Consider the following 27,580-nt stretch of genomic DNA (forward strand, 5'->3'; position numbering starts at 1 on the left):
CAAAGCAGCTGTACTGAAAAGTTATAGACAATGATGATAAGAGAACTCTTGAATAGCCTTCCCGATACTATTCGCGGGTCAGACACACTCTTCCAATTTAAATCTAGAATAAAGACACATCCTTTCAGCCGAGCATTCACTTAATGCATAATATGCTAAATCAACCACCGGGAGACTACATTTATTCAATATTATTTACTAGAATAATCTTACTTGTTCTAAAAACACTGTGCACTGTGCTGTGTTTTACTATTTTTGTGTTTTTTCTTATTTTCTCCTCTAAAGCTGCTTTGGAACAATGCATATTGTGAAAAGTGTTATATGAATTGAATTGGATTGGATTGAATTGGGCTCTATATTAATTTTGTATTTATATAAGATATCAGCTAAAATTACCCTGAATGAGCTTTTGTCTTATGTTTATTTAGTTATGCAAACAAGCGCAATATCGTAGTAGTGCTATTTTTGCCCAGAAAACTACGAGTGCATGTCATGTTGATTTTATACAACAGTTAATTAAATCAGAAGTTAATTTTAAGATATATTTTATAGACAACATTGTCTGTTTCAACGATAAATGTTTAAAAGATAAAACCTCAGGAGAAGTGTTGCGCGTCTCTAAGTTTCTAAATTAACATGTTTCTTGAGCGAATCAGTTGAGTGAATCAATGAATCAGTGGTGCACTCAAAAAAGAGTCTATTAATTAATCGGAATATCATGTAATTAATTAGATTAATTACATTTAAACCGCTTCACAGCCCTTATAAAAATAAATGCCTCCTATATATAGAGTATATATATATATATATATTTATATAGACAGTATATATACACACATGTATGTGTATGTGTAAAAAGGTTCAATAAAAGGAAGGAGGCGGGAAGGAGGCGGGAACCGGCGAACATAGCACAAGCTTTTAATAAATTACACAAACAATAAACCGAAATTAAGCTCCCTTGCAGTCGACTGCCGGCCACACAAACATAATAAAACGCAACATAAAGTTCCTCTCTCGTCGTACCCTCCTGTCGCTCGTCCTTTTATGCTCCCGGAGCTCCTCCGTGAGAGTTGCGAGACCGGTGCAGCTGACACTCATTATCACTCGCGTCACCGGCCTCGGCCGTTCCCTCACGGCTCTCGTCCCCTCTTGCTCGTTACAGTATGTTTTTGTGTTTATAAACAGTACACAGATATGTTATGTAAAAACACACATTTTTATTCTGGATGGGATTAATCGCAATTAATCGCTTGACAGCCCTAATACATCATAATTTTGTCAAACCCAAAACTAACCTTGAGTCATCTTTAAATCTAGGTGGGTAATGAAGACTTGGAATCTTTCCTCCTCTTTGGTTCTGTGTTTGAAGCTTCCATGATTGACCGGAAATTAGGAGACAGACCCATCAGCCTTGAGTTCACTATAGGTAAATACGACAGGCAACTTGAGCACAACAGTTCATCCAAAATATGTTATCTGACTCTTTTAAATCTGTGCCTTTTTTATCCAGGCAACTTTGGGAACTTCCTGGATGGCACTACACTTCCTCCAAAGAAAAAGCTTGAAGATGTGTCCTTGACCACTCCTCTTCTAGACACTACAGCTACAACACCATGCAAATCGAGTACAACTCCAGAGAAGCCGCTTTTTGGAGATGCACAGAGGTGATAGAACACCCGGACTAACAGTCTTTCATTTCTGTAAAATCAAGAAATTAAATATATAATATTATCTGTGCAGGCACTATATGTATTTGCCGATCTCAAAGCGAAAGCCCTGTGTGTATGTTTATTCCAACTGGGAGGATCGGGCCTATCGTCTCCATCACTCCAACATGCTGGACACTATTGCCCTGATGTTTGTATGTCAGCTTTCAGCACATTTTTTGTTTATCGAATCACCATTTGACCAGCTATTCACATAGTTTATGTGTGTATATTTGATGTTTGTTGAATGCAGGAGGACGGAGTTGCTAAAGTGAAGGAACTGGATAAAATGTTAAATCCCAAGGCAGAGCGTCTCATGAAACATGTTCTACAGGAGTTCTGCAAAGATGCCAGGTAGGCCTGAAGATGGAAGCGCTCCTTAGTCCTTATTGCCATTGAAAAGGTTTTAGCGGTAACAATCACAATATCGTTTTTTTGTCACTAAATGTTATTTTTGCACTGGAGGATGAAAACAAAATGTAAGCAATTTTTGATTCCTTGTTTAATTACGCTAACAATCTTATTTATGAAGGCACATACTGTATATGCAGCGATATTATAGTTTTGTTTGTTTGCTTTTTTTTATTCGCTTTTATTTTTAGAATTGTAGTTTTTATGTTAATTGTAGTAAACATTTTATCAATTTTGTTACATGCTTTTGTCATTTTATTATTTATTTGTCTATTTCTTATTTTGCAATATAAGATTAATAAAATATTTAGGGGGGTTTATCTTATCGTATTTTACCGCCTTAAACCTATATCAGAGGAAACGATTTTTAGATATAATTTTTTAGGCCAATATTTTACAGTATTTCATTTCAATGTTTGTCAAATTTTAATTTTAGTAAACCAAAATACCTTAGTATTTTCTCAATATGTTTGATTTTAATTTTATGTCATTTTATTTACTAAAGAGAGTTTATCGCCTTTGCCGAAAAGAAGGTGAAGGGAGCCAACTTGACTTTACTGGACAAAAAGAGACTCACGCTGTGTAAACAGGAACTGGTGGGTCTCTTTTCAGCACATTCTGATAAGCTTTCTGCAAATCGCCATGTTTAACTGTCTTTAAATAAATGGTGGCAGTTTATTTTCCATTTTCTATGTCGTTTTTCTTCAGGAGAGTATGATTAAAGTATCAGAAGGAATTCTTGAGCCCAAGAGGAGAGCCTTGACCGCTACAGAGATGCTGCAGGAAGTCCAGAAAATCAAAAAGAAGCTGAGATTTCTGGTGGAAGAGGTTGGTTTGTGTTGTGATATAATATTCAAATTCATGAACTTCCATATGTGTATTTAGTTGTATGTAACTTTGGATGTGGTCAGGAGGCATTGAGTGAATATTTTGTCAGAGAGATTCTTAATGTGTTTTTATTACATTTACGTACATTACATTTGACGGTTTTATCCAAATGCAGTGCATTCAGGCTATTGATTTTCCCAATGTTTATTAAGTTATACTTATTATTTTTGCTTTGCACTAATTTTTCATATCATTACAATAAATTCAGATGGAAAATTCATATGTGCAAATCCCATAAGATCTGATTTATTGTATAGTGACGCTGAAGATTTAAAAGCAGAAGAGCGGCACAAAGACAGTGGCATACCTGCAATAGAAAAATAAGACACATTTTGAGAAATTGTTTCTAAGACAATGCATTAAATGTTTATTATAAAGAACAAGTTCATATCCACTTTTAAGCAATACAACAATAACATTTCTACATGTATTTAAGAATATTTATGCTCGCTTCATTTGGTCTGCGGCTGTATATCTGTTATCATATATTTTGGGCAAGATTAGTTCTATGTACATGTCAGTTTTGCAAAGTCTTTTTGACGTAAATCTCCTTTATTACTAACGTTGTCGTCTGTCTAATTGTCTGTCCCAGCCTCAGCACACTCTGCCGGATGTGTTCGTGAACATGGTCAGTAATAACAAGCGTTTGGCACACGCCAGAATCCCTGCTCGGCACCTGCTCTTCTCAGAAAGTCAAGAGCAGAAAGGCAAAGACTGTGGGAAGATCATCACGCTGTTTCTCAAGGTGTGAACCCAACAGGACTCATCAAATGATCTGTGATTGAAATAATGACAATCTGCCTTTTGCTAAAATATGTAACTTTCGAGCAAAAAGAAATGATCAAAACATAATTGCAGATGTATTAAAATTCATGGTGTATTTAAGCCTCCAGGAAAGCGTGGACCCGGGTGGACCGTCCAGGCGAAACTGGATGTGTACCTGTGGCTGGGAACTTCCAAAGACTCATTCCACATGTTGGAAAATCTCCCGTCAGGCTTTGAGGCGGAAGCTGTGTCCTCAGAAGACACGAGTGGACTTCCACCTGAGAATTTACTATACAAGGGTAAGACGAATGCAAGAGGCTTTATTTTATTACCAGTATTAATGAAATATTTCAAGTATGTCATTATAGCCTATATGACTGCTTTCTGTAATTTCTGTATTTTTACAGAGCAGCACAAGTTCCAGCTGCGAGCTCATATGTACCAGGCTCGAGGTCTCATCGCTGCGGATAACACAGGCCTGTCTGACCCTTTCGCCTTGGTGTCTTTTATGTCCAACAGTCAAAGCACTGCTGTAAGCATGACACTTCTGTCATTCACTTCTATAGCCGAAACTCTTGATAGATGGCGCTGTTGACTGCACACCTCAAGTAGACCCATGACTGACAGCAGCTGTCTACTTTGATCCTGAATAATACGTCTAAGATAAAGCACAGAGCAAATGTGACCCTGGACCACAAAACCAGTCTTAAGTCGGACGGCTGTATTAGTTGTGTAGCAATAGCCAACAATACATTGCAGTTCTATGGGCAAAAATATTAGATTAGATGGCAAAAATGTCCTACCGTAAATATATCGAAACTTGATTTTGAATCGCGTGCCAAAATGGCCTGAAACACGCCAACAAATTTCACTGCCCACTCTTTGGGTATTTCCCACTCAAGTTTGATTTCTATGTAAAGCTTAGAACATCCGCCTTTCAAATAGTTTTATCTCGACCAAAAATCGCCCCATCCTAACAAACTGTACATCAAAACACATTTATTCAGCTTTCAGATGATGTATACATCTCCCTTATGACTGGTGTTGTGGTCAAAGGTCACAAATACGAAAGCAAACCACTTGGTAATTTAAAAAGATTGTTATTTATACATTTTGTAGATCATCAACCAAACTTTGACACCCACTTGGAACCAAATGCTCCTGATAGAAAACGTGTCTCTGTATGGAGAGCTTCATGAAATAGTCCAGGAACCTCCGCGAGTTGTGATTGAAGTGTACGATGATGATGCAGTGGTGAGGAAAATACATTTTCAGCTTAGTGAGGATGATCGTGTAGAATTGATCATTGTATTCAAGCTTGTTTAAGTGTCTTACATTTTGCAATACAGCTCAATCGAAACAGTCTTTAAATGCCCTAAAGGGACGGTTTACACCCTCAGGGTAAAGAATATTTGGGATCGACGGTGGCTGTTCCAGTAGTGAAAGTAAGTGAGGAGCAGTACTCCCCCCCTCATCTTCAGTACAGCCCGCTGTTCTGTGGGAATCTGTCAGGAGGAGACATACTGGGAGCCTTTGAACTCATTCAGGTCCGTTTTTACAAACACAACACATGACAATAATATTCATTCGGTCATTTTATAATAACATAATGTCCAGAGATGAAGACGTTTTTCAAGATGCGATGCTTTTTTGAAGTAGGGCTGCACAGTTCTGAAGAAAATGCAGTGAGTTGCTAAATAATGCTAAAGCAATGTGATTTATTCATTTTACTTTTATTAAAAACTAAACATTATAAACATAAAACTGGGAAAAACTGCATTAACATAAAGCTTTGACTAGTATTAAAATCATTCAGTTACTGCAAACCATTGAAACATGCATGCGTGTTATTATTTTGTATTATTTATATCTTGCAGCCCTTGTTTGAAGGTTGTACACACGTTATACTTTATATGTTTAGGGTTAAACCATAGACAGATCCTCCACATAATGAATGTTACATTCACATCTGTTTTAGAACGGTATAAAATGTGCTGTCTTGTCTTACTCAGTCAGGAGAACACAAACTTCCTGCGTTCGATAAACTGGAGGGTGGGGTTTTCCCAGTGCCCGCAAACATCCGACCTGTGCTCTGCAAATACAGAATAGAGGTAAACAAATGATGACTTACTGGCTGTATATAGTGTATTGTAAAAAAAGTATAAAAATAAATCACTGCCCTTTTTTTTCCATTCCACTAAATCCAATTTCTTTCGATTCTGTTAAAATATATAGATGTATGCTTTTGCAAGATTGTTTTATTCAAAGCAACTTACTGTCTATTAAGATTGAAAGGAACCCATGACTTCAGCGTTGCTAGCAATATGTGTCACAAGCACAGGAAAGGAGATGTTTACACCGCCAAATGTTTTTTAGTGTACATTCAGGTCACTTGACACGCGACAAATGCAGCACGAGAATATGCAGCGAAATGGAAAATGAAAGACAACTACGTCTTATCCTGTGTTTTTTCATTTGCACAATAATTAAGATAGTCACACACTAACATTAGTTAATACATTATCTAACATAAACCGACAGTGCGCAATATATTTAACAGCATTTATTCATCTTAGTACATGCTAATACAAATACAGTTGTTCTTTCTTTGACCATGTGTGTTTATTGTGTATTAACAAATGTAAACCCATACAGGTTGTCGTTTAAAATAGGCATTTAAATGTGCATTAAACATATTGAATAATAGTTAGTAATTTTTTTTTGCTTTTCTGCAGGTTTTGTTCTGGGGCCTGAGAGAACTGAAGAAGGTTCAGCTCTTATCTGTTGATAGGCCTCAAGCGTTTATAAAGTGTGCAGGCAGAGGAGTCAACTCTTCAGTGATACAGAGTTTCAAGAAAAACTCAAACTTCACAATGCTCATGGATGCCTTTGATGTGGTAAATCGACTGACGTTCTGTTTACTGTTGATGTGTGCCATTGTCCCTATCGCACTGCTGGTGTTTTCCGCTGATCTCAGTGAATCTCTGGCTGCTGTTGTTGCTTCATAGGAACTGCCTGAAGATGAACACCTGCTCCCCCCTCTCACCATCACTGTGGTGGACTGGAGGGCCTTTGGGCGGAGCACGCTTGTGGGTAGTCATGTGATTAACAACCTGGCTTTATTCAAACACATCCCCACAATAACCCAACAGCCACAGCGGGAGGCCAAAAACGTTGCTGGTAAAGGACTTGCAATCACGTTTTATGCAACATTAGAATTAATCGATTATTATTTATCTAATGTTGATTAGTGTTGCTAAACTAGCTAATGCTTAACATTTTTTAGAATGTTTGGTAAGAAAAAATCTCACTTTTTTCTCAACAGATTTGTCCAACCAAAGTTTAATTAGCATAAATATGTGTGAATACTATCAAATAATCTCAGGAAGACCTGGACGAGCCCCCAAACCTTTAAGATCCCCAAGTGTTCCAGTACATATTCAGATGTACAGCAACTTTAAATAGTTAAAACGCTGGGTTATCCTTATGTTTAATTTACACTTGAATAATAGTATGGTTTGTTTCCACCTATAGTCGCTGCACTATCTATTCAGCAGAGTGTTGTGCCAAAGCCAGAAGAAGAGATTGCCATTGACATAGATTACGAGGAGACACCCACCCTTCTTCCAGAACCTGAACCAGAATGTCCAGACCAAAGGGTTTGTTTTCATTGCACTTGCACATACATGCAAGTAGTAAAAGAACTGCTGATAGACACATACACACACCTGGCCCAGTTTAGAAGTATAACTGTAAACTCTTGATAAATATCAGGTGTCAAAGAAATCCAAACGAAGGTCGACTAAGAGGAAGAAACGCACAGCGGCAGATGAGTCCGCGGATAATGTTATTGACTGGTGGTCCAAGTATTATGCATCAGTGGAGAAGATCCAACTGGTAAACTTGTAAACTACTAAAATAAACAACCTTACCTACCTTAAGTGGTCCAGATTTTATTTTTCATGCTAACTAGTCTTTTGCGCCAAACCTTCATTCTTAGGCAAAGCAAAACGAAGGAAATCCATTTCCACTGCTCTTTGATAATGGTAAGTGATTTCTGAGTTTATTCTCTGGACCATGCAAACACGTCACATTTTAAATTTGGTCAAAAATCATACCCATGTTATGATATGTTTCAGTACATCCACTGGAGAACATTGTGTCAGAAGGATTGATCAATCTGGGTAAGAATAGTTTGAAAACTGTCAAGTGTATTGCATGGTCCCATACCTTGATCTGGTCAATAGGATTGAATATAGGCCAACTGAAGTTTTATTCATAATGCATGTCATGTCATACACCAGAAAAAAAATGACTGTGACTTTGAAAAGTTGTTATATTCAATGTGCATTTCATAATTCATGTTTAGTTAATGTTACACTCATATGAAGAGATCACGTGATATTTTGCAGTCTTAGTGTACTGATCTGCACCCCTGTTTCCTGTTTTGCACACAAATAGCTGTTGCTGTTTTTTTTGAAGTGTGAAGTTTGTATTTGCTTCATGATTTTATATGTATTTCACTTAAAGGTACAGTGTGTCATTTTTGGGATGGTCTATTCTATTGATAGAAATGCAATATAATATACATAGCCTTCAGAGGTGTATAAAGAGGTTACACAATGAAGCATTATGTTTTTATTACCTTATGAGCTATTTCTACCTACATAGACCGCGGGTCCCCTTGCATGTAATTCGCCATGTTCTGTCAGCCATTGTAGTGTTTCGAACATGAGGGGGAAGGGTGGAGTGAGTGGCTGTTTGCAATTCGCAACCTAGATGTTACTGACTGGACCTTTAAAATAGTAATTACAATGTTGAAAAATTTTAATGTTTCAGTAATAATAAACCGTGTGCTTGTTAATATGTTATATTTTGATCTGTAATACTTGATTTCGATTGACTAGTCGACATAATCCATGTTCTGTTATTCACTGATAGTGTACAGGCAGCCCGTTGTTATCCCAGAAAATACATGGCTACTTGCCACATGAGAAAAATTAAATGTGAATTAGAAATATTTGATTAGCTTATTTTTACCGAATGCAGACCTTCCACAAGGAAAACCTGTTTACTTTCAGTTTTAAGTTAAGAAATGACGTTCAAATTTCACGAACAGGCAATTTGGTTGAATCATTTGTACATATAATGTCTATATATGTTATAAAAAATACACAGGTTTTTAAATTTTTTATAATTTAATATAAATATCAAATTGATTTGCTGCATCTGGGTTACTGTGTTTTATTAGCTTTGAGCGGTTGTTATCTGGGAATAACAAACCTGCAAATGTCACGACTAGTTAATCAGAATCAAACATTCCAACGAGCGGTGTAATAATGTGTAATGAACCCCTTCAGTGTAATATAAGACCCTACACTTCACATCAATACCCGATCTCACTGTCGGGATTTCAGGGGCATACTTTCCACTGGGGACAGAGGGACATTTTCCCCTCATTTAAAAAAATCCTGTTCGTGTCCTTCGCACTTTAAAATTTGTTTAATGATTTTTAACCACACGCCGTCATCGCCACGGAGAAGTACGCTACTAGGACCTAGCAGTACACAGACTCTAAAAATAGATCACTGAAAGATTGTTTTCAATCAATTGGTTTGGATTTGGATTGAATGGAAATTCGTTTTTATGTGGTTTTTGTTTCGCTAGACTATGTGAAGCTGTTTAATTATAATGAACTTGAATATAATGAAATGCGTATAGCATAATTTTTAACTTTTTTCGTTTAGTAAGGACTCTTTTAACAGCAGTTAGTGTTTGTGACAAGGCTTGACAGAAACGTGGGCTTACCTGGTTGTTGTAAACCAGTGGTCTAGTCTACGTGATACGCAGGAATACGTGGTGTACCCTATAGAAAAGATCAAGGATTTCCGTATACCTACTAAAAAAACGCAAGGATACGTAACAACGTCACTTTGTGTCAGAAACACTGAAGCACTGACTTTTGGACCATTGGTGCAACCATGAGATATGAAACAAAAGAAGATCATGAAAGCCTTGTGAAAGTCAGTCTAGAGACACTGCCAGCAATTTAGAAGTGTAACTGGTGCTTGATAAGACTGCTGTTCATTGTTAATTATTATAATTGGCTATCAATTTCAATAATAGGCGCAATTTAACTGGGTAAGTAAGACAGTGATTAACAAAAACAGCAAGTCCCCCCAGCTGCCACTGGCTATTACATTTAGTCCTTTAGCAGAGGCTTTTATCCAAAGCGACTTACAAAGAATTCAGGGAGCAGTAAGCGATATGATTACATAGAGAGGCATTACATAGAGAGGCATACTCTATGCATTCGTGAGTGTGGTCTGTGGTGGTGCTCATGGGTTGTTGATCTGGGATGGGTGAGTAGGCTGGGGAGATCATAGTATACTAAGTACAAAAAACTAGACTACACCACAGTTAAATTCTAAAATCTCCGGCTCGTCTCCAATCCGACCACAGATTCAGGTTTACAAGCCATGTTTTCCTCCATTTCTCAGATAATACTCGCATCTTCCCCCTTCATGAGGTATTTTGAATTTGTGATAGAATTAAATAAATAAAAAAATGTATCCCGTTTTGTGTCCCCCCACTTAACCAAAGTTACACCCTTGCAGGATTTATTCTGATACAACACCCAGGTGTCTGTATATTATCCATTATGAGCACCAGTGGTCACACATGTCACATACTCAGTTTGTCTTGTTTTGATGTTATCTAGCTTCGGGTCTTAAGGACAGGAAAAAAGACATCAATTTCAAGAGTGTGGCAGAACAGCCCAAGCTTGCGACATTACAGGTAAAGCAAAAAAAAATGTATACAGTGCTTGCTGTGACATATAATGTCTGTCCATTAAAATTGATTCAAGGTATATGACAAAGAACTGGAAGCTGAGTTTGGACCCTTTGATGACTGGGTTAAAACCTTTCCGCTCTATCGAGGAAAGGCCAATGAGGAGGAAAGCTCTGCCGATGAGAGATTTGTTGGGAAGTTTAAGGTAAACAGGTTTTGCATGCAGTAAGGTGCTTGAATGATTTTTAAGTTCCTAAACAGTTCAATGGCATCCAAATTTCCATCAATCTCCTACCAGGGAAGATTCTGTCTGTACAAAGTGCCAGAAAAAGATGTTGAGGAGGATGGGTTTAAGATAAACCAGGGTATTCCTTCAAATACTGCGGTGGACGCCCTAATCCGAGTGTATATAGTTGCAGTAAGTTCTGTCTACACTTTTCATACTAGTGATAAACCGATGTATTGGCATCGGACGATATTTTTCTCTGTTCTGCCACTATATGGTGAATTAGCGTTTCGTTCTAAAAAGACCACTCATATGTAAAGGCTGTGTTTTACACATACTAAACTGACCACAGTAAAACGGGTAATGTAACGTGAATGAGATACAAATATTGCATGATTTGTACATATTTTATACATGTATAGTCGTATATGATTAACTTTATATCTTATGGACCTTCTCATGTGTGTAATGGGATAAGCTACATTTAAACAAACATCTCTCATTTACTGTAGTTGCATTTGTGTTATAATGTCCTCTTATCAGCCATAGTGCTTTCAAATTATAGGTATTAGTATTGAACATTTTAAAAATCGAATTTATCAATAACAATGTATAATTCTAGGAAATAAGGGAAAAGAACAAATATCAGCAACCATATCTATGTTATGTCATAATGAATAATTTCAAATACTGTAGATTCATGTTTTTCTGATCTCATCAAGGCATTTAACTTGCACCCAGCGGACCCCGATGGCAAAGCAGACCCTTACGTTGTGCTTAAACTGGGAAAAACTGAGATTAAGGACAGAGAGAACTACATACCAAAACAACTCAACCCCAAGTTTGGAAGGTAAATGAGAACAAAGATTAAAGTGTTAGTTCACTCAAAAATATAAACTTTGTCGCCATGTATACACCCTCATGTCGTTCAAAATGTGTATATGACTCCTTATGTCAAACCCAAAAGAAGAAATGTCTCCGTGTTCAACAATGGAGGTCAATAGGGGCCAATGTTATGCGGTTACCAACATTCTTAAAAAAATCTTCTTTTGTGCTCTGCAGAAGATAGAAAGTCATAAAGGTTTGGACTGACATGAGGGCAAATAAATTATTTTATATTTAGGTTAATTGTGGTGGAGGTCAATTGGCTCATTCTCGAACATCTCCTACATAGATCCTTTGAAATTCAAGCCACTTTTCCCAAGGAGTCCCTTCTAACGGTTCTCATTTACGACTATGATGCTGTCGGTGGTGATGATTTGATTGGAGAAACGCAGATCGATTTGGAGAACCGCTTTTACAGCCGACATCATGCCACCTGCGGTCTGCCAACCGAATATGACATGTGAGTAATTTCCTAGAAAACTTGATTTAACAAGTTGGTTTGGTGTCATCAATCAATCTGATGTCCCCCAGCGATGGTTATAACGCATGGAGGGATGCGATCAAGCCAAGTGACTTGTTGGTTAAACTGTGCAAGGACAACGGACTGGACAGTCCTCGTTTCACTCCCGGACGTATTTCCTTTGGGAACCAAGTCTTCACCGGTAAAACTTTATTTGTAGATGAAGGTAAGTCCTAGTCCTAGGTCACATCATGAATCAACTGTTGATTGTTCAAATAATAACCAACGCTGTGACAACACAGATCAGATGGTGGAGTCATATGAGCACCTGGCTTTAAAGGTGCTACACAGGTGGTCAGAGATACCAGATGTGGGCTGTAAACTTGTCCCAGAGCACATTGAAACTCGCACCCTGTACCTCAAGAACAAACCAGGACTGGACCAGGTAAGTCTGTTGCATTTGAATTATTGAGTACATTTGTGTGGTGGAGCGATTGGTGAAGTTGTCGTAAATGTTCCTCAGGGCCAGCTGCAGATGTGGGTTGACATTTTTCCTATGGATATGCCTCATCTTGGTCCTCCCGTGGACATCTCCCCTCGGAAACCCAAAGGGTTAGTCAAAGACCTATGATATCACAGAGCAAACCATCGTGATGGTTTTGTGATGGAGATTTACACCTGTTTGTTGCGTTTTTCATGAAGGTATGAACTGAGAATCATTATCTGGAATGCTGAAGATGTTATACTGGAGGACACCAACTTCATAACAGGACAGCAGTCAAGTGACATTTACGTCAAAGGGTAAAATTTAGTGTATCTACATGGAAAAAGGTTTATCTTGATATATTGTATACTGTATAAAGGTATAAAGTCACCCGTATGGATAGTGATCCAGTAACAGACCTTAAAATTCAGATTGTGATGCACTTATTCCTTAAAGCTGCAATCCATAACTTCTGCTTCTTTATCGCCAACTCTGTTTGAAACTTAAAACTGCAGGTTACTTTATGTACTTCGTTTTATGTGTGTCGGAAAACGGCTGACAATTCTTTTGAAATCTGACCTGACAGCTCAAATTATAAATCATTATTATTAACTTACTGCTGTGAATCAGCTAAGTTTTTTCTTTGTCCAAAAAAGTCTGATTGCAGCTGTAAAAAAAGGCCCTTGATGCTTTATATGTTTTCCAAGTCTTTCTCGGAATCGTTATATTGTGTTTTGAGAGTTTTTTTTTTCCAAACTTTAGATTTAAAGTAAATAATCAAATCTGGGAAAGAGTGGCCCTCGACCAGTGATGCTTTTCCTGTTCATTCAGGTGGTTAAAGGGTCTTGAAGATGACGGCCAGGAGACGGATGTTCATTATAACTCTTTGACTGGAGAGGGTAACTTCAACTGGCGCTTTGTGTTCCCCTTCAACTACCTGCCGGCTGAGAAAGTGGTGGTGGTGCAGAAGCGAGAACACATCTACTCTCTGGATAAAACTGAGGAGAAGATCCCTTCAGTCCTTGTGTTGCAGGTGTGGGACTTTGAGAGGCTTTCATCTGATGATTTCCTCGGTAAGAAAGTGCTTGTGCCAGGATCTCAGATTACAAACACATTAGGAGCACTCTAGTGTGTAGTCTCTACTGGTGTCATTTAACCCTTTCATGTCTTGTTTTTGCAAATTTTTGTTCTTCACAGGCTCGGTGGAGTTGGACCTGCATAGGTTTCCACATGGTGCTAAATCAGCTAAAGCCTGTAAAATGGAGATGTTGACGGAAAGCATAGAGACCATTTCTATCTTCCAGCAGAAGCGCTCCAAAGGCTGGTGGCCATTCATTAAAGCTGGAGAACTCACAGTAGGCTTTAATTTATATGAAATATCTCTTTACCTCCAGATCTAAAACTTCACAGCTGCATATTTGGAAATATACGGATGGCCACTTGGTCTCCATTGAGGTGGTTTAAAGGAACAGTTCACCCCAAAATAAATATTCATCATTTGCTCACCCTTGAGTTGTTCCAAGTGTTAGGACTCTGTCCTTCCTGTCTCGAGCGTTCTAGCTCCCTGGGCAGAGTCATGACATTGCCACGTCTTTCGGGTTTCTGTTGTATTATGTGTGGAGACACGTGGCTTTATGTTGTTACTTGACGCCACGTGTCTTCCTGTTATGTCTCTCAGCCCCACCCTCCTATCTCCTGTAATTACAATTTCCAATCACCTGTCACCGCTCTCCCCATGTAATCACTCCTCGTTAGTGTCTCCCTTTATATAGTCTCAGTTGCGCTCTGTCCAGTGTTGGTGCATTGTCTAATGTTTATGCTCAACACGGATGTCTTGTCATTGGATTACATGTTGGTCCAGTTTGTAGACTTATTAGTTCATTTTTCCTAATACCCTTGTTTTGTCCCCCTCGTGGGAAGTGTTTGTTTGCCTTGTTTTTTGGTTCATGTTTTTCCCATCGTGGATGTTTCATTTAAAAAAAAGTTTTTTTACGTTAACCCTTCGTCTGCTTGCATCTGGGTTCTGTCCAAGCCATTTTGTGACAGAATGCACCGACCAAGAAGAACCCAGCAGGCAGCTGTTTTCGCTGCAAGGTCTCGCCAGCCTCGTCCCCTCTGCAGCTTTCGCCAGGGGAACTTGGACCTGGATGTCTACCTGGACAGGTTCCTGGAGGCCGCAGGGGGGGTGCTCCTCGGGGAGGAGGAGGTGACGACGGCGTTCAACAGCGGCCTCAGGGTTCCCCTATCGCCAGCGGAGATGAGGAGGCTGAGACCTCTTGACTTTGAGGGCGTACTCCGGTTCGCCATGAGCCGACCGGAGCCCAGGGTCTCCGTCCTACCGAGGGTGTCTTCTCCGTTGGGCCCAATCAGTGAGGGTCTCGCCCTGAAGCTCGGGGTCTTGACCACCTTCTCGCTGTCAGCCTCGGACCCTGCCACCTCTTCACCACCTGCCAGTCTTCAGGGCAAGCGTGGGAGGAGCGAGTCCTGGGGGTCCTCTTCAGAGGCCTCCAATGCGGAGCCCGCCCCGTCCTTCACCTCCTTCCTCCAGCTGACTACCAGGCAATTGAGGAAGAGGCAACGGAGGGGGTGACACCAAGTCTGTATGAATGTCTTTGTTCTGATGAACACAGAGAAAGATATTTGGATGAATGCTTGTAACCAAACAGTTCTTGGACCCCATTGACTACCATAGTAGGAAACATTACTTGTAGGACAATGATGTCCAAGAACTGTTTGGTTACAAGCTTTCATCCATATATCTTTCTCTGTGTTCAACCAAACAAAGACATTTTTTTCAGGTTTGGAACAACTACAGACTGACAGAAATTTAAATTTTGGGTGAACTATCCCTTTAAGATGCATTTTACATGGGACAGCCAAGTTAAGACAAGAGAAAATGTCCATTCACTATGCTATAACCCAATGATGCTCAGTTTGGTATTGTGTCTTATCTGTAATGAAAGAAATTGATTATAGTACCAAAACTGTTTTTTTCCTTAGGGGAAAGTAGAGGCGGAGTTCCACCTGGTAACGGCAGAAGAGGCAGAAAAAAGCCCAGTCGGCCGTGCACGCAAGGAGCCTGAGCCCTTGGAAAAACCAAAGTAATTTTCACACTTTTTACACATTACTTTACAGCTCGTACGCCATGATGTGCCTTATACAAGTGATAGACTGATATATCACAGTGGTAGATAATTTTGGTCGTTATGTGTTTTTATTTTATTTACGATAAATATTTAAATATTTAGTATATTTAAATAAATAGTGCATCAGCGCTTTGTTCCCTATAAGGGATGTAAACCAGCATCTGACAGACAGTAAAAAGACAATCATCATTCACTTGTTAATGTGATGCCATGTTGTCACATCACACATTCGGCCAAATTGATTTCTCTGTAATTAAAAATCGATGTTATTCTGACCTTTTTTTAAAATTTACAATTACATAGGGCAAGCCAAAACTTCTAATATCAAATATTTCATTTTTCTCTAGTCGACCAGATACATCCTTCTCCTGGTTTATGAATCCATTCAAGTGCTTCTTTCACCTGATCTGGGGGAACTACAAGAAATACATCATTGCAGGGCTGGTGCTGTTGATCTTGACCTTGTTTCTGGTTCTTATCTTCTATACCTTACCAGGGGCCATTAGTTCTAAGATGGTAAACGGGTGATCAAATCACACCCAAATAACAGCACATTTTCACTTTGTGGTTGCTCTAATGAAAGCTTCTGTGTAAAGACATTACTAAATATGATAGTTTAACATTAATAGTTTAATAACGTTTACGCAACATAAAAACACTAGACAGAATATCGAAATGACCAGTTCATAACTCCAGGAAGCAAATGTTTATTAATATTTAACTAGTGTAAATCATCTTAAAGGGATAGTTCATCCAAAAAATTTTATTCTGTCATAATTGATGCTACTCGCCCTCAGAATGTTCCAAACCTGTATAAATGTCTTTGTTCTGCTGAACACATATGAAGATATTTGGAAGAATGTCAGTACCAAACAGATCTCATCCCCCATTCACTTCCATAGAAGGGAAAATCAACACTATGGGGGCGAGTAGCCTACATGAGGACAGAATTTCAATTTTTGGGTGAACGATCCCTTTAAACCCGCAGACATTTGAAATGATGAAAACTCAAAATAAACATTTTCATAAATACAATTACATAAACAAGCAAGCTCGATCGCGTAACCTTTGTAAAAGTTTTACTGTTCCTTATATGTTTTGTTCATATTCTCTAACTAATGTCTGTGTTTAAGTCATTCAAAAATGTAAATGTACTTCTGATTTATTAAACATTAAAATTTTTGAGTTGTTGATGTTTTGTGATTTGCAAAGCATAGAAAACCGAAACAGAGTTATCAGTACCTTATATGCACTTTATGCAATGTTGGTTTGAAAGTGGGTAACACGCTACAATAAGATCTCATTTATCATCACGGTAAAAAAGCAATACAAATAAATCAAATTTCTCTTATTTTAAATAGTAAAAGTTGAAGTACTGGGATAAATGAATGCTGTGGAAGTATTAGTTTATCTTAATGAATGTAGTGAACTAATGTTAACAAATGGAACCTGATTGTAACCTACTAAAATGTCTGAAGTAAATCTTCTGGTTTCAATTTTGTTCTCTTATACTGTAAATAAATTCCAATCTTAAAGAATAAACATTACACAAACTCGAACGTTTCCGAAACTTAAGAACTATATTTACAGTTTCACACATTAAACTTTACCAGTAAAAATCGAACATGATAATCTGGTAATACAGCACATATAACAAATTGTTTAACACATCTTCTGCTACGACCTTGCTGTCCAGGGTCTATAAAATGCTGCATTTCTGCTGGCTTTTCTCAAGTCATAATTGAAGTAAACAAGAGCCAACATACAGTAACTACCAATTTTTAAGTAGTAATTATGTCATGTTAAATATGGTGTAGAATCCGTTGAGACAATGTTCTTAAGAAATATTAATAGGTAAATAAGGTCATTTTCGTTACGTTCAGCTGTATTAAGCTGAATGTACTGTTTTATATGCATCACAGTCGTTGAATGTATCCTGTTACCCAAATGTGATTAAAATGTACTGATGTTTTTCTGAAAAACCTGATGTATCACAGGATGAGGTTATCATCATGCCCTAGATCTCACAAAGTGGTTGTCTTAGTGTATCTGTGTATCTCCGATGTGTGCTGACTGCTGAGATCAGCACAAGTTTTGTGTTTTTATGAAAATTTACCTGCAACCGTTGTTAAAACTCGCCAGTCCCTTTTACTAACTGTTAGTGTCCCCTAGGTGTCCAATCCTGGAGGGAGAGTTTAGCCTCAACCTTAAAGGGATAGGTCACCCGAAATAAACATTCTGTCTTCATTTACTCACTTTGATCGCTTGTAACCAAACAGTTCTTGGCCACCACTGACTACCATTGTAGGAAAAATGACAAAAGTGCCCCAGAACTGTTTTCTGCAACGTAAAATTATTCTGGAAAAACAGAAATATACCGTAAAATATATATTTTTCCTGTACAATTATAGGATATATAAAAAAGTTTCCCCATTTTTTCATGTAAATGTGTTGTCCTTTTCTGTAATTGTTTAATTTTTTACTTTAAATAAAAATCTTCAGAAATCTTTTTAAAGAATGGAAATGATTTTCTTGTAAATTTGCGGTCTTCTGTAAAAAAAAACGGTTAAATTCAGTTTCACATTTTACAGAACAGAAACATTAACATAACAGAAAAATTCTGTAAAATTCGTTTTTTCCTACATATCCTTTGTGTACAACAAAGAAATTTACAAAGCAATTTTTCCTACTATGGTAGTCAACGGTGGCCAAGAACGGTTTGGTTACAATCATTCTTGCAAATATCTCTCTCTGTGTTCATCAGAACAAAGAAACGTACACAGATCTGGAACAATGTAAGGGTGAGTAAATGATGACAGAATTTTCATTTTGGTTGAACTGTTCCTTTTAACACATCTGCCTGTGATTTTTAAAGAATCCCACAGACTTGGATTCCCTGGTTCAGGTGTATAACAACAGCTAAACCTTGCAGGACAGCGACCCCTCCACACCTCCACAACATTGGACACCTCTTCCCCAGTGAGTACAAACCACCCTGCGTCTGCACACCGTCTCATTGGTACATTGTTCCCGGTCCAGACATTTTGTGTTGAGATGGAGCTGTGGAGCCGGGCAGCATCCGACCTTCACTGTAGCTGTGTGACACTGAAGCGCTCGGTCCCAGCTGCAAAAGCAGGTTATAAGTTCCCGTCTCAGACATTCCCCTTCTGTACGCAAGGCCACCGCGCTGCGCTGTCGCCCCTCCACGTCTCCGGACGGAAACCAGACCACCTCGCTGGGTGGGTGTTCCCTGCACCGGAGCGCCGCTGAACTGTGCAGCCTGAGAGGCCATCAAACAGGCTTGTAATTTGCGTTTGGCGCGCCAGCGGGCCACTCGAAGGCGGGTTTTCTCCCTCCTCTCCCTCACCAGGTCTGCTAACAGAGCCTGCGGCAGTGTCTGATCCAGTTCACGCCGTCTGTTTGCATTCAGGCCTCGGTTCGCGTTACGTCCTCTCAGCTGAGTTCGGCTGCGCTTATAGTCTTCATACAGGTTCAGGTCCTTGCGCCTCGGACGAACCTGTTTTTGAACCCCCGCCACAGAGAGCTGGGAGTCATCGTCTAAATGTGGTCAGAGAAAAGAGCATTAGGTTATTAGGTGTTAAGGCATTGGGTATAGTTCACCCAGAAATGAAAATTCAGTTGTTAACTTATCCTCGTGTCATTTCAATGACTTTCTTTATCATAATAAAGAAAAGCATCTTTTATGTTCCACAGAAGTCATTTTGGACCACACAAGGCTGAATAAATGACTGAATATTTATTTTGGTAAATAGTTTGGTTACTCAATTTAAAAGGCAAAAACGGACAAGGTCCACCAGGTAATTTATCACATCAAAACAATTTCATAATGAAGTCAAATAAGTTTTGCTGCTTTAAAAGAATTAGCATGAAATTGGCAGATCAGTTAAGATACCGTAAATGATGCAGTTTTGAATGCGGGTTTGCACTTTTGTGTATCAGCTTTTTCCAAACCAAGTGTCAGTACTTCTCGTCAAGCTCCTACTGTATGTGTCAGTTTCTATGTCACATCCGCTTTGAGTTTTCTAATAACACGTGTAACCTCAAGTAGCTTTAACCATGTTTTTTAGCACTTTGGGGTTTCCACTCTACAGAATAGTATTTTATTCTACTACACGGAATAAAGAAGTCAACATTTCCAGAGTGATTCTTTTTATTTGAACAAATAAAAGATAATGTGCAAGAACATGCATAAAATACAAACAAATATTTAATAACATCATATTGAATAGATGAATAAAAAAGTAAAAACGTACAGGGTTACAGGACTTTGAGTATAATATAGTATCTACTGTATATGTTCCGTTAAACTTACTTTTTGACTTTCACATTATTCTTATTGTTGCTATAGGGTTTCCACTTTTAAAATGAAATTTGATTCTACGATTTTAAAATACGATGTGCCAGAAAGTGCATGCATAAAGTCCATTTCCAGACAAATTATCTATAGCATAACTATGACTATTATGAATATATGAATATTTTAATAAATGGTAAAACGAGCGACAAGTTACAGGACTTACAGTATAGTTTACATGTTCCCTTAAACTTTAATGATGACCTAAAACTACCTTGTAATACTTTCAACTTTTGACAAACATGTAGAAATGAAATGCACAAGTAAACAATTGAAATAATTAAAACAGTCAATGTTGTAAAAGATGTCATATTTTCACAGGCGATTTGTAATACTCTAAACATTTTCTTTTACGGGCGATTAGGTGGGCCTCCCTGGGGCATAACGCAGGTAATCTTTTATACATTTCTCTGCCTCCGCTTCTGTGGGAGTAAGAAGGGCTTTGTTCCTTATAGCAGCAGCTGCAAGTGTAAAAAAGACTTTATCAGGAAACGGACCACCAATCTGAAGAAAGGTAACTAACATTTTATTTATTCTAATAGTTGGTTTAATAAATACATGATGCTATAAATCTATCAACAAAATGATTGCATTCATTTAGGACGTACCTATTATCAGTTCTCCGATGTTTGTTTTTCGTAAGCCTCGCTTGTCTCCCCTCCCGCACCAGTTGAGCTGTTTGGCCACACAGGTGGCGAACACTTTGGTGCAAATTCTCCATATGGTTTTTCTCATAGTTTGCCCTCCACTATTAGACAATCTCTTCACCTAAAACAAAATGACTTTTTCAAAATATGCTTTTGTTGATCAGACATCTCGGTTTCTGCTTGAGTTTTGTTATCTAGTTTCTAGTTAATAGTTTCAACAAATTCAATGAGTCTCACCAACTTCTGCATCATCCCTCTATCCTTAAGTCTTTGCTCCAATCTGTCAAGATCCTCCATTGACATCACAGGGAAGACAAAATCCTCTTCATCATCTCCCATCTGAGGTGTGCTGCCCATAAGAGACTGAACCAATGCCGTCAGGTTATTGATTTTTGAACCCATCTCTCCTTGCAACTCTAGAATGGCCTTCTCTACAGCTGCAACACCATAGTCCATTTAGTTTGTTGGAAAACAGTATAATTTGATATATTTGGTTGTACTGCAAGTGAAGTCTTTAATCTTACGTGTACATCCGTCGGTATCGAAACTCTCAGGAATCAGATCTCCCACATCAGAAACAGCTACAAAACAACATGCACATGTCATAATGCTTGAATTGAGATGACAAACACATTTTACGAAAGCATAAAATATAAAAAAATTGGCAGTTGATGGCGACTTTTAAAACCTTCAAATAAGCTATTATTTAAAGAAACGATAAATGTGATCAAAGACTTTAAAATATATTTCTTGAAGACCCTTTTTATACATGACTTCTACTTTGTTTTCCGTTTTACCTTGTTAGCTTTTTGATTAAAAAAGAAAATCCAAAACAGAACGCAGAAATTGAGCCGCAGTAGATTCTTCAATTTCTTTAAAAAATGCTTAAATAATACCATAAACCGAAGGATTGTCCTGTAAGACAAATTTGACTAAACTAACAACCCTGTTAACATCAACCCTGTTACATTTACACATACCAACATCATTTCATTAACATAATTTAGCTTGTGATGACACAATGCAAAATACTAAGATTTAACAATTCTGAAGGTTAAAAAATAAAAATCATAAATATTTGTATACGTAAATGTCTGTGACAAACAGTTGACATTCAGGATTTTAGTAAAGCAGCTAAACTCACCTGTTCGTGTTGAAGCACGACGCTTGTAATCCAAATCATGATGAAGGCAATGCTTCACAAAATTGCACAGCCTCGTAAAAATAAATGAGTTGTTTTTTATATTAAATCTAATTCGGGTAACAAAACAATTTCGTATTTTCAGCCCATTCCCAAGAATGGGTGCCCTTTGTGTCTGTCCATTTTAAGGACTTTTTTATTTCTCGCAAAGTGCTCAACATTAGAAATCTACTACCACCAGATCTATAATATAGGGCAAGAATAATATAATTTACTGATCTGATTCTCCAAATACAGTGAATATACACAGGTGTGCAGAACAATGTAACAGGGTTGAATGTAATTTTACAGGGTTGAAGGTACTGCATTTTTTGTGAAATATACAACACAGTCAATGAATGCATTATTTATTTATTACTTTTTATTCATGTAATGGGTAACGATTCATGTACATGAACTCCAAAATACTAGAATAGAAAGAGCCAACAGAGTGTTTTCCAGCTCTCAACCTGCAATTTTCAATTTTCAAAACAATTCAGAAGATTAGCTGGTGGAACTTAAAACTGTGGCAGAAAGTTTACATAAACTAGAATACAAACAGAAAGACAAAACAGATTCTTTTTGATCCACAAATATTTGAGGATTTGTCAAGAAGTTCTGAAGATCGTGTCTACTGGATTAGCCAGATCTGTCATGGGTGCCAGTGTCTGAAACGTTAGGAGTTATGTACATTTCTGCAATTCCTACATTCCTGGTGGACCCTCGCTATGGATGAAACCGCTGTTAAGCATCTTCTCGATCATTATTATAATCATCACGATTATGTTCATCTTTGTAAGGGTCCTAAGAAGTTGCCAAGATTTTGGGATGTCTTGATTTATGAGTCTGTCTGTGCTGTGGTCCCCTCCAGGGCTACAGAAACGGCGGATTCAGGACGGCCCGAAATGGTTATTTGTTCTCTGACATCCTTTTGCCTCTCTCCACGTCTTGCGCCTCCATCACTGAGCCTTCTCGCACAGGTCACTGATTCTCTTCTTTTTCCCTGCCTCAATATTCCTTCTCCATCTCTCTCGCTCACTCCTGAGGTACTTTTCCCTGCGCACAGGATCAGCGTCCCTTCTCGCCCTGTACTCTCGCTGTTTCTCAGCGGTTGTTTTTTCCTTTACAGTGTCTGTAAAAAGGAATCCAATATGAGGACTTGCTCAGCTTCTCCGAATCAAAGAAGCTTTCAAAACTGAGCATGACCTTATGCACATTCAAACGCCCTTTCAGCATTTGATTTTTATGTTATTCGTATATTGATATCATCCTTTTGCCATCGACTCCGCTGTTAAACAATACAGATAGATGCTTTACAAACAATAATTTTTCGTAACCTTCAAAGGTTCTTCAATTCAGTTCTGTAACATTCAAATGTGGTTCGAGGATAAAACGTAAGCAGGGCTGAAGTTTGGTTAAAATAACTTACAATGGCTGGGACGGGAAATGTCATTGTAGTATCAAATATTCAATTTCTTTTGTTCCAAGAAAATAAAATTTTGGGGAAAGAAAAATCAAACAAGAAAATATGATCATTAAGATCAAAGCTTTTTCAAGAGCAATGCTTAAAAAGGAGACTTATGTGAAAAAAATCACTATCTGCCGGTTTTTACCTGTGAATTTATTAGGGCAACAAATCCTGAGCATGTTTCTCTGATCTAGTTTTCACAGTAAAAGTAACACAGTTTCTTTCTATGGGCAGTTTGCTCTGTCAACAGTCCCCATTGGTCATTTTCTGTTTACACCATAAACGCCGTGAAACATCATGGCAGAGAATTTTGAAAAGATGGACAATTTTGTGGTATTTGCCGTCGTGTTTTGATAGTTCAAATCTATTTCAAATCCCGTTGAAAAGTTCAGCAGTGAACAGCAAAAAAATGAATTTTCTCAATTACTTTCCCTATAAGGTTGACTTATGGCTAATTTGATACCCGTTCTGTTTCGAAATTTCCATATGATGTAATTTTTGGTATGCTTAAGTGACACTTTAGTGCATTTGTGTGAAGCTGTAGACCTGTGGGTATAGACCATTTAACATTTAGGGGAACACGTTAAATCAGCCTGCAATGCAATTATTCACATTTCCCCAAAATAACTATTAGTGATACTGACAAACAACTGACTTGCTTATAAGAGGCAGAGTCTTTCTTATTGAGCTTTCTTATTGATTGGTGCTAAATAGAGAGACCGTAATCTGAATTCATTTGAACCAACAGAAATTGTGCTTGCCAAAAAGTATATATATTTAATTTCTCATGTTCACACAACAATGTAAATATAACATTAAAATAAAACTCAACAAGAGCCTTCGCCCGCCGGTCGTTCTTGCTGTGCGCGGACTTGAAATGATCCAGTGCCAGTCTCAAGTATTCAACAGATAAATGGCATTTCCTGCACTTCTCAACGGTTAGTTTCGTATGAAACGTCTCGCATATAAAACCGTTTGTCCTCGGCGTCCAAAAATCTGTCACAGCAAACTGCGATCCGTAGTTATGCGCTCGCGTTGTGTTTGTGTGTAAACTTGTCAATGAGGAGACGGAGTGACGCGAGTGACCTTCGCAGATGACCTGTCCTGTATAATGTACACATAATGTAGTATCGATGAAGATGTTTAACATTTAAGTTTAGTTTTAAATGTTCTGTTTGTTATATTTTTATAACGTTTGTGTAGTGTTAAAAAAACTAAGTGCTTCTATTTTTAGGTCTTGTTTATATTTACGTCTTGCAAAGTGGCCTATACACAGTTATGATGTTGTAACGCAATACTGGTCATGTTATAACTAGGGCTTAGAAGGCATTACTTATGTTTACATGTTTATAATTGCCTAAAAAAATCGATTAAAGCAGAAAAATCTCATTATACGTCAACTACACTCTTAAAAATAAAGGTGCTTCACGATACCCTAGAAGAACCTTTTTTCTCTAAAGGGAACCTTAAACATCCAAAGAACCTTCTTCAGATTATAAAAAGGTAAGAAAGAGACGGTTCTTCTATGGCATCCCTGTGAAGAGTGTATAACACTTTCGTAAGGGTGAGGCTTTTAAAATTTTAAATGGTTCATCACAAAATCTAATTTGTGTGATTGTTTTACTCACCCACATGACAGTAAACATGTTTTGAGACCTTCCAGCGTTTTCAGAGCACAAATAAAGATATTTAGGTTACATCCGAGAGTTTTCCAAGGGGGAAGTCTTTCTGACAGAGAGAGATCCGGTGAGAGGAATTTAGGGACTTAAGGCTTGGACCTGTAGGATTTCACATTTCTGTCATAGTCAGACCCATCACAAGGGAGCCAACCCGAGACCATCTAGACACGGCAACAGCGGCTCAACCAATGATGTGAGTTTATGTCAAGACTATATTCCGATTGTTCTTGATATGAATAGTTGTTATGGAGTGTGTGTTTCTGTTTGGTGACGATTAGTATTTTTGCAATTCCATCCAGTAACACCGGAGTCACAGAAATGAACATCAGCTTTTTTATAGATCATGAGTTAAAAAAATGATTGAATCTTATACTTACAGGTTGATGGGTCCACACCAATGTAGGATGGGATTGCAAGTTCTCCTGTACTGCTCGGACACTGAAGACCCTGAAAGGATCCGGGTAAATCCAGCGGGACCCCAAGCTCAGGTTCCCCCATTTGTTGGTGAAGATCATGGTTGGAAAATTCAAACTTGTGTAAGTTGGCTGCCTCTGAGTGTTCATCCTTCACACAGACAATCTCCACCTCGGCCTCCTCCTGTTTGATCTTAAACGATGTTGCACCGAAGGTCATGGAGGTGGAAGTTTGGGATGGTTCTTCAGTCATGATAGGTGTTGAGAGGACACTGGTGTCAGCCATGTCTCTGTGCTCGGCCTCTGCAGAGGTCAGAGAGTTTTGACCCCATACGGGATCACTGGTCTCAGATAGAAGTTCTTGACTGTCACCCAGCTGTCCGCTTGAGTTACCTACGGAAGCAATATTAGTCACTTTCTGTTAGTTTGGGAACGTTAGAGTAATAAAATGTTTTGAATGCATGTCTTGAACATTTATAATGTATTATAAAACTGAAAAGCGTTTAAGAACACAGTCGTCTCGTACAACTGCCCTGAGAAATGACAGCCAGACATTTGGTCTGTGACGGGTTTGCAATAGCACCAACAGCCTTGTCAATTGATCATTCACATTTACGTTTTTTAGAAATATGACATTTTCATTGAATTACTTTCCATATTATTTGATATCATTACATTGTAAAAAAATCTGAAACTCAACTTCTTTACCAAAAAGTCTTGAAAAACTGCAAATTCGAATGACGCTTTCTTGAATGTACAAAACATAAACTTCACCGTAGCTTTTTCAGACCTCTAAATATCGACATTTTTCAATTGGCTAGGTTAAAATTCTGTACATTTCATCTCCTGTTTAAAAACTGTGGACATAAGTGATGCGACTTCTGAAACTTAATCTGCGCCAACTCAAAAGTGTTGACGTTATCAGCATAAAACTTTGAGTTGGGACCACATTTTAGTTTTGCAGTGTTGAGATGACGCCTACATTTTTAACAGCAAATATATAAATATTAAAAATAATATTTGTTGTTTGTATATGACCACAACCTATACCAAAATATAGTAAATACACGGGTCCTTCCTGTTACAAAGCAGTAGGCCTGTGTATTTTGGTTTTTACCATTTTAACATGGTACAGGACACGTCCCGCTCAGCGACGTTTATGGATTCAAGATTTCGTGGCTTTTTGGAGTCCGCTCGGTGAAGTTTAATACGTGAATGTTCAGATAAGGTTATAGAGCTCAAAATGTAGTGCGTGGCAAAGGATCCATCTGTTTATGGAAAGCCTGGGATGAGTCGTACCTTTATGAGCTGAAGATCCATGTATCTCCTCGGTATGGAAATTCTCACTTCTTATTGGCTCATGAACAACATTTGGTGCTTTGGTCATGTGGGTCTGCTGTCTGGCCCATGAGGGTCCACTGACAGGGGCAGGTTCAACAATTCTAGGTCTGGTACAAGGGTTTGAGGGTTTTGTACACGTTGACAAGGCGCTCGGTCCTTTTCTGCACATCGCCCCAGGTGGTGTCACAGCTCCATCACCCTGATAAACTCTGTTTTGGTCTTTTGACGACAGGAGAGTAATATACTTGCGCATTGTTTTCATCTGAGAACGTGACGTCTCCAACATCTTCCTGATGTTCTCGTTCTCCTTCTCTTTGGCGGTCATCTCGCGCTTTATGTCCTCAAACTTGAGACCGACCACCCGGATCATCTCTCCTAAAACTGTCTCCACCGCCACGTTTACCGCTTTCTCGATGACGGCGCCCATCTGACCGCGCATCAGAGAGATGGTCAGATTCACGTCCATTTTAAACGCGCTGATCGGACGGTCGATCGACGGAGATCTGCTCAGCAGAGTACACGATGAGTTTGCGATTAATGACGTGTCGTTTAATCGGCCAACGGTAGAGTATATTTGTGTAAAAAGCGCGTTTTTCTAGACAAATGCCCCGGCACTGTCCGCCATCTGGAGTATGATGACAACAACACGGACGCAGCGGGAAGCACTTCCGGTTCATACCGCGAGGGATACGTAGTGCATTTTTTCGCTCACTT

General features: G+C 38.4%; 2 protein-coding genes across 4 annotated transcripts in view; one reads left to right on the forward strand and one right to left on the reverse strand.

The window, feature by feature from the left end:
* Positions 1-17,340, forward strand: part of fer1l6 (fer-1 like family member 6) — a 20,587-nt gene extending 3,247 nt beyond the window's left edge. For both annotated transcript variants that reach the window (XM_079465073.1, XM_079465074.1), the window contains 31 exons: positions 1,318-1,426; positions 1,511-1,664; positions 1,741-1,861; positions 1,960-2,060; positions 2,623-2,713; positions 2,826-2,945; positions 3,598-3,750; positions 3,892-4,069; positions 4,178-4,302; positions 4,890-5,024; positions 5,171-5,317; positions 5,783-5,881; positions 6,506-6,667; positions 6,779-6,950; positions 7,305-7,429; positions 7,545-7,667; positions 7,771-7,816; positions 7,910-7,954; positions 10,492-10,568; positions 10,639-10,767; positions 10,861-10,980; positions 11,511-11,638; positions 11,963-12,133; positions 12,205-12,359; positions 12,436-12,578; positions 12,657-12,745; positions 12,836-12,934; positions 13,449-13,690; positions 13,815-13,972; positions 15,618-15,718; positions 16,111-17,340. In XM_079465073.1, the coding sequence (XP_079321199.1) occupies positions 1,318-1,426; positions 1,511-1,664; positions 1,741-1,861; positions 1,960-2,060; positions 2,623-2,713; positions 2,826-2,945; positions 3,598-3,750; positions 3,892-4,069; positions 4,178-4,302; positions 4,890-5,024; positions 5,171-5,317; positions 5,783-5,881; positions 6,506-6,667; positions 6,779-6,950; positions 7,305-7,429; positions 7,545-7,667; positions 7,771-7,816; positions 7,910-7,954; positions 10,492-10,568; positions 10,639-10,767; positions 10,861-10,980; positions 11,511-11,638; positions 11,963-12,133; positions 12,205-12,359; positions 12,436-12,578; positions 12,657-12,745; positions 12,836-12,934; positions 13,449-13,690; positions 13,815-13,972; positions 15,618-15,718; positions 16,111-16,291 (3,999 nt within the window). In that variant the 3' untranslated portion in view covers positions 16,292-17,340. The remainder of the gene's footprint in view (positions 1-1,317; positions 1,427-1,510; positions 1,665-1,740; positions 1,862-1,959; positions 2,061-2,622; positions 2,714-2,825; positions 2,946-3,597; positions 3,751-3,891; positions 4,070-4,177; positions 4,303-4,889; positions 5,025-5,170; positions 5,318-5,782; positions 5,882-6,505; positions 6,668-6,778; positions 6,951-7,304; positions 7,430-7,544; positions 7,668-7,770; positions 7,817-7,909; positions 7,955-10,491; positions 10,569-10,638; positions 10,768-10,860; positions 10,981-11,510; positions 11,639-11,962; positions 12,134-12,204; positions 12,360-12,435; positions 12,579-12,656; positions 12,746-12,835; positions 12,935-13,448; positions 13,691-13,814; positions 13,973-15,617; positions 15,719-16,110) is intronic.
* Positions 17,341-18,233: 893 nt separating this feature from the next.
* LOC306899081 (uncharacterized protein) lies at positions 18,234-27,555 on the reverse strand. 2 transcript variants are annotated; one of them, XM_079465076.1, is made up of 6 exons: positions 26,825-27,555; positions 25,490-25,918; positions 21,310-21,366; positions 21,023-21,222; positions 20,747-20,906; positions 19,920-20,599 (listed from the first exon to the last, which is right to left on the reverse strand). In XM_079465076.1, the coding sequence occupies exons 1-6, from the start codon at positions 27,330-27,332 to the stop codon at positions 20,499-20,501; spliced, it is 1,455 nt and encodes a 484-aa protein (XP_079321202.1). In that variant the 5' UTR covers positions 27,333-27,555; the 3' UTR covers positions 19,920-20,498. The 2 variants fall into 2 exon arrangements, with proteins under 2 accessions (XP_079321201.1, XP_079321202.1); XM_079465075.1 differs by lacking the exons at positions 19,920-20,599; positions 20,747-20,906; positions 21,023-21,222; positions 21,310-21,366 and adding an exon at positions 18,234-19,321 and having other exon boundaries at positions 26,825-27,512.
* Positions 27,556-27,580: the final 25 nt, after the last annotated feature.

The sequence above is a fragment of the Barbatula barbatula genome (assembly GCF_947034865.1).
Source record: "Barbatula barbatula genome assembly, chromosome: 9".
Lineage (NCBI taxonomy): Eukaryota > Metazoa > Chordata > Actinopteri > Cypriniformes > Nemacheilidae > Barbatula > Barbatula barbatula.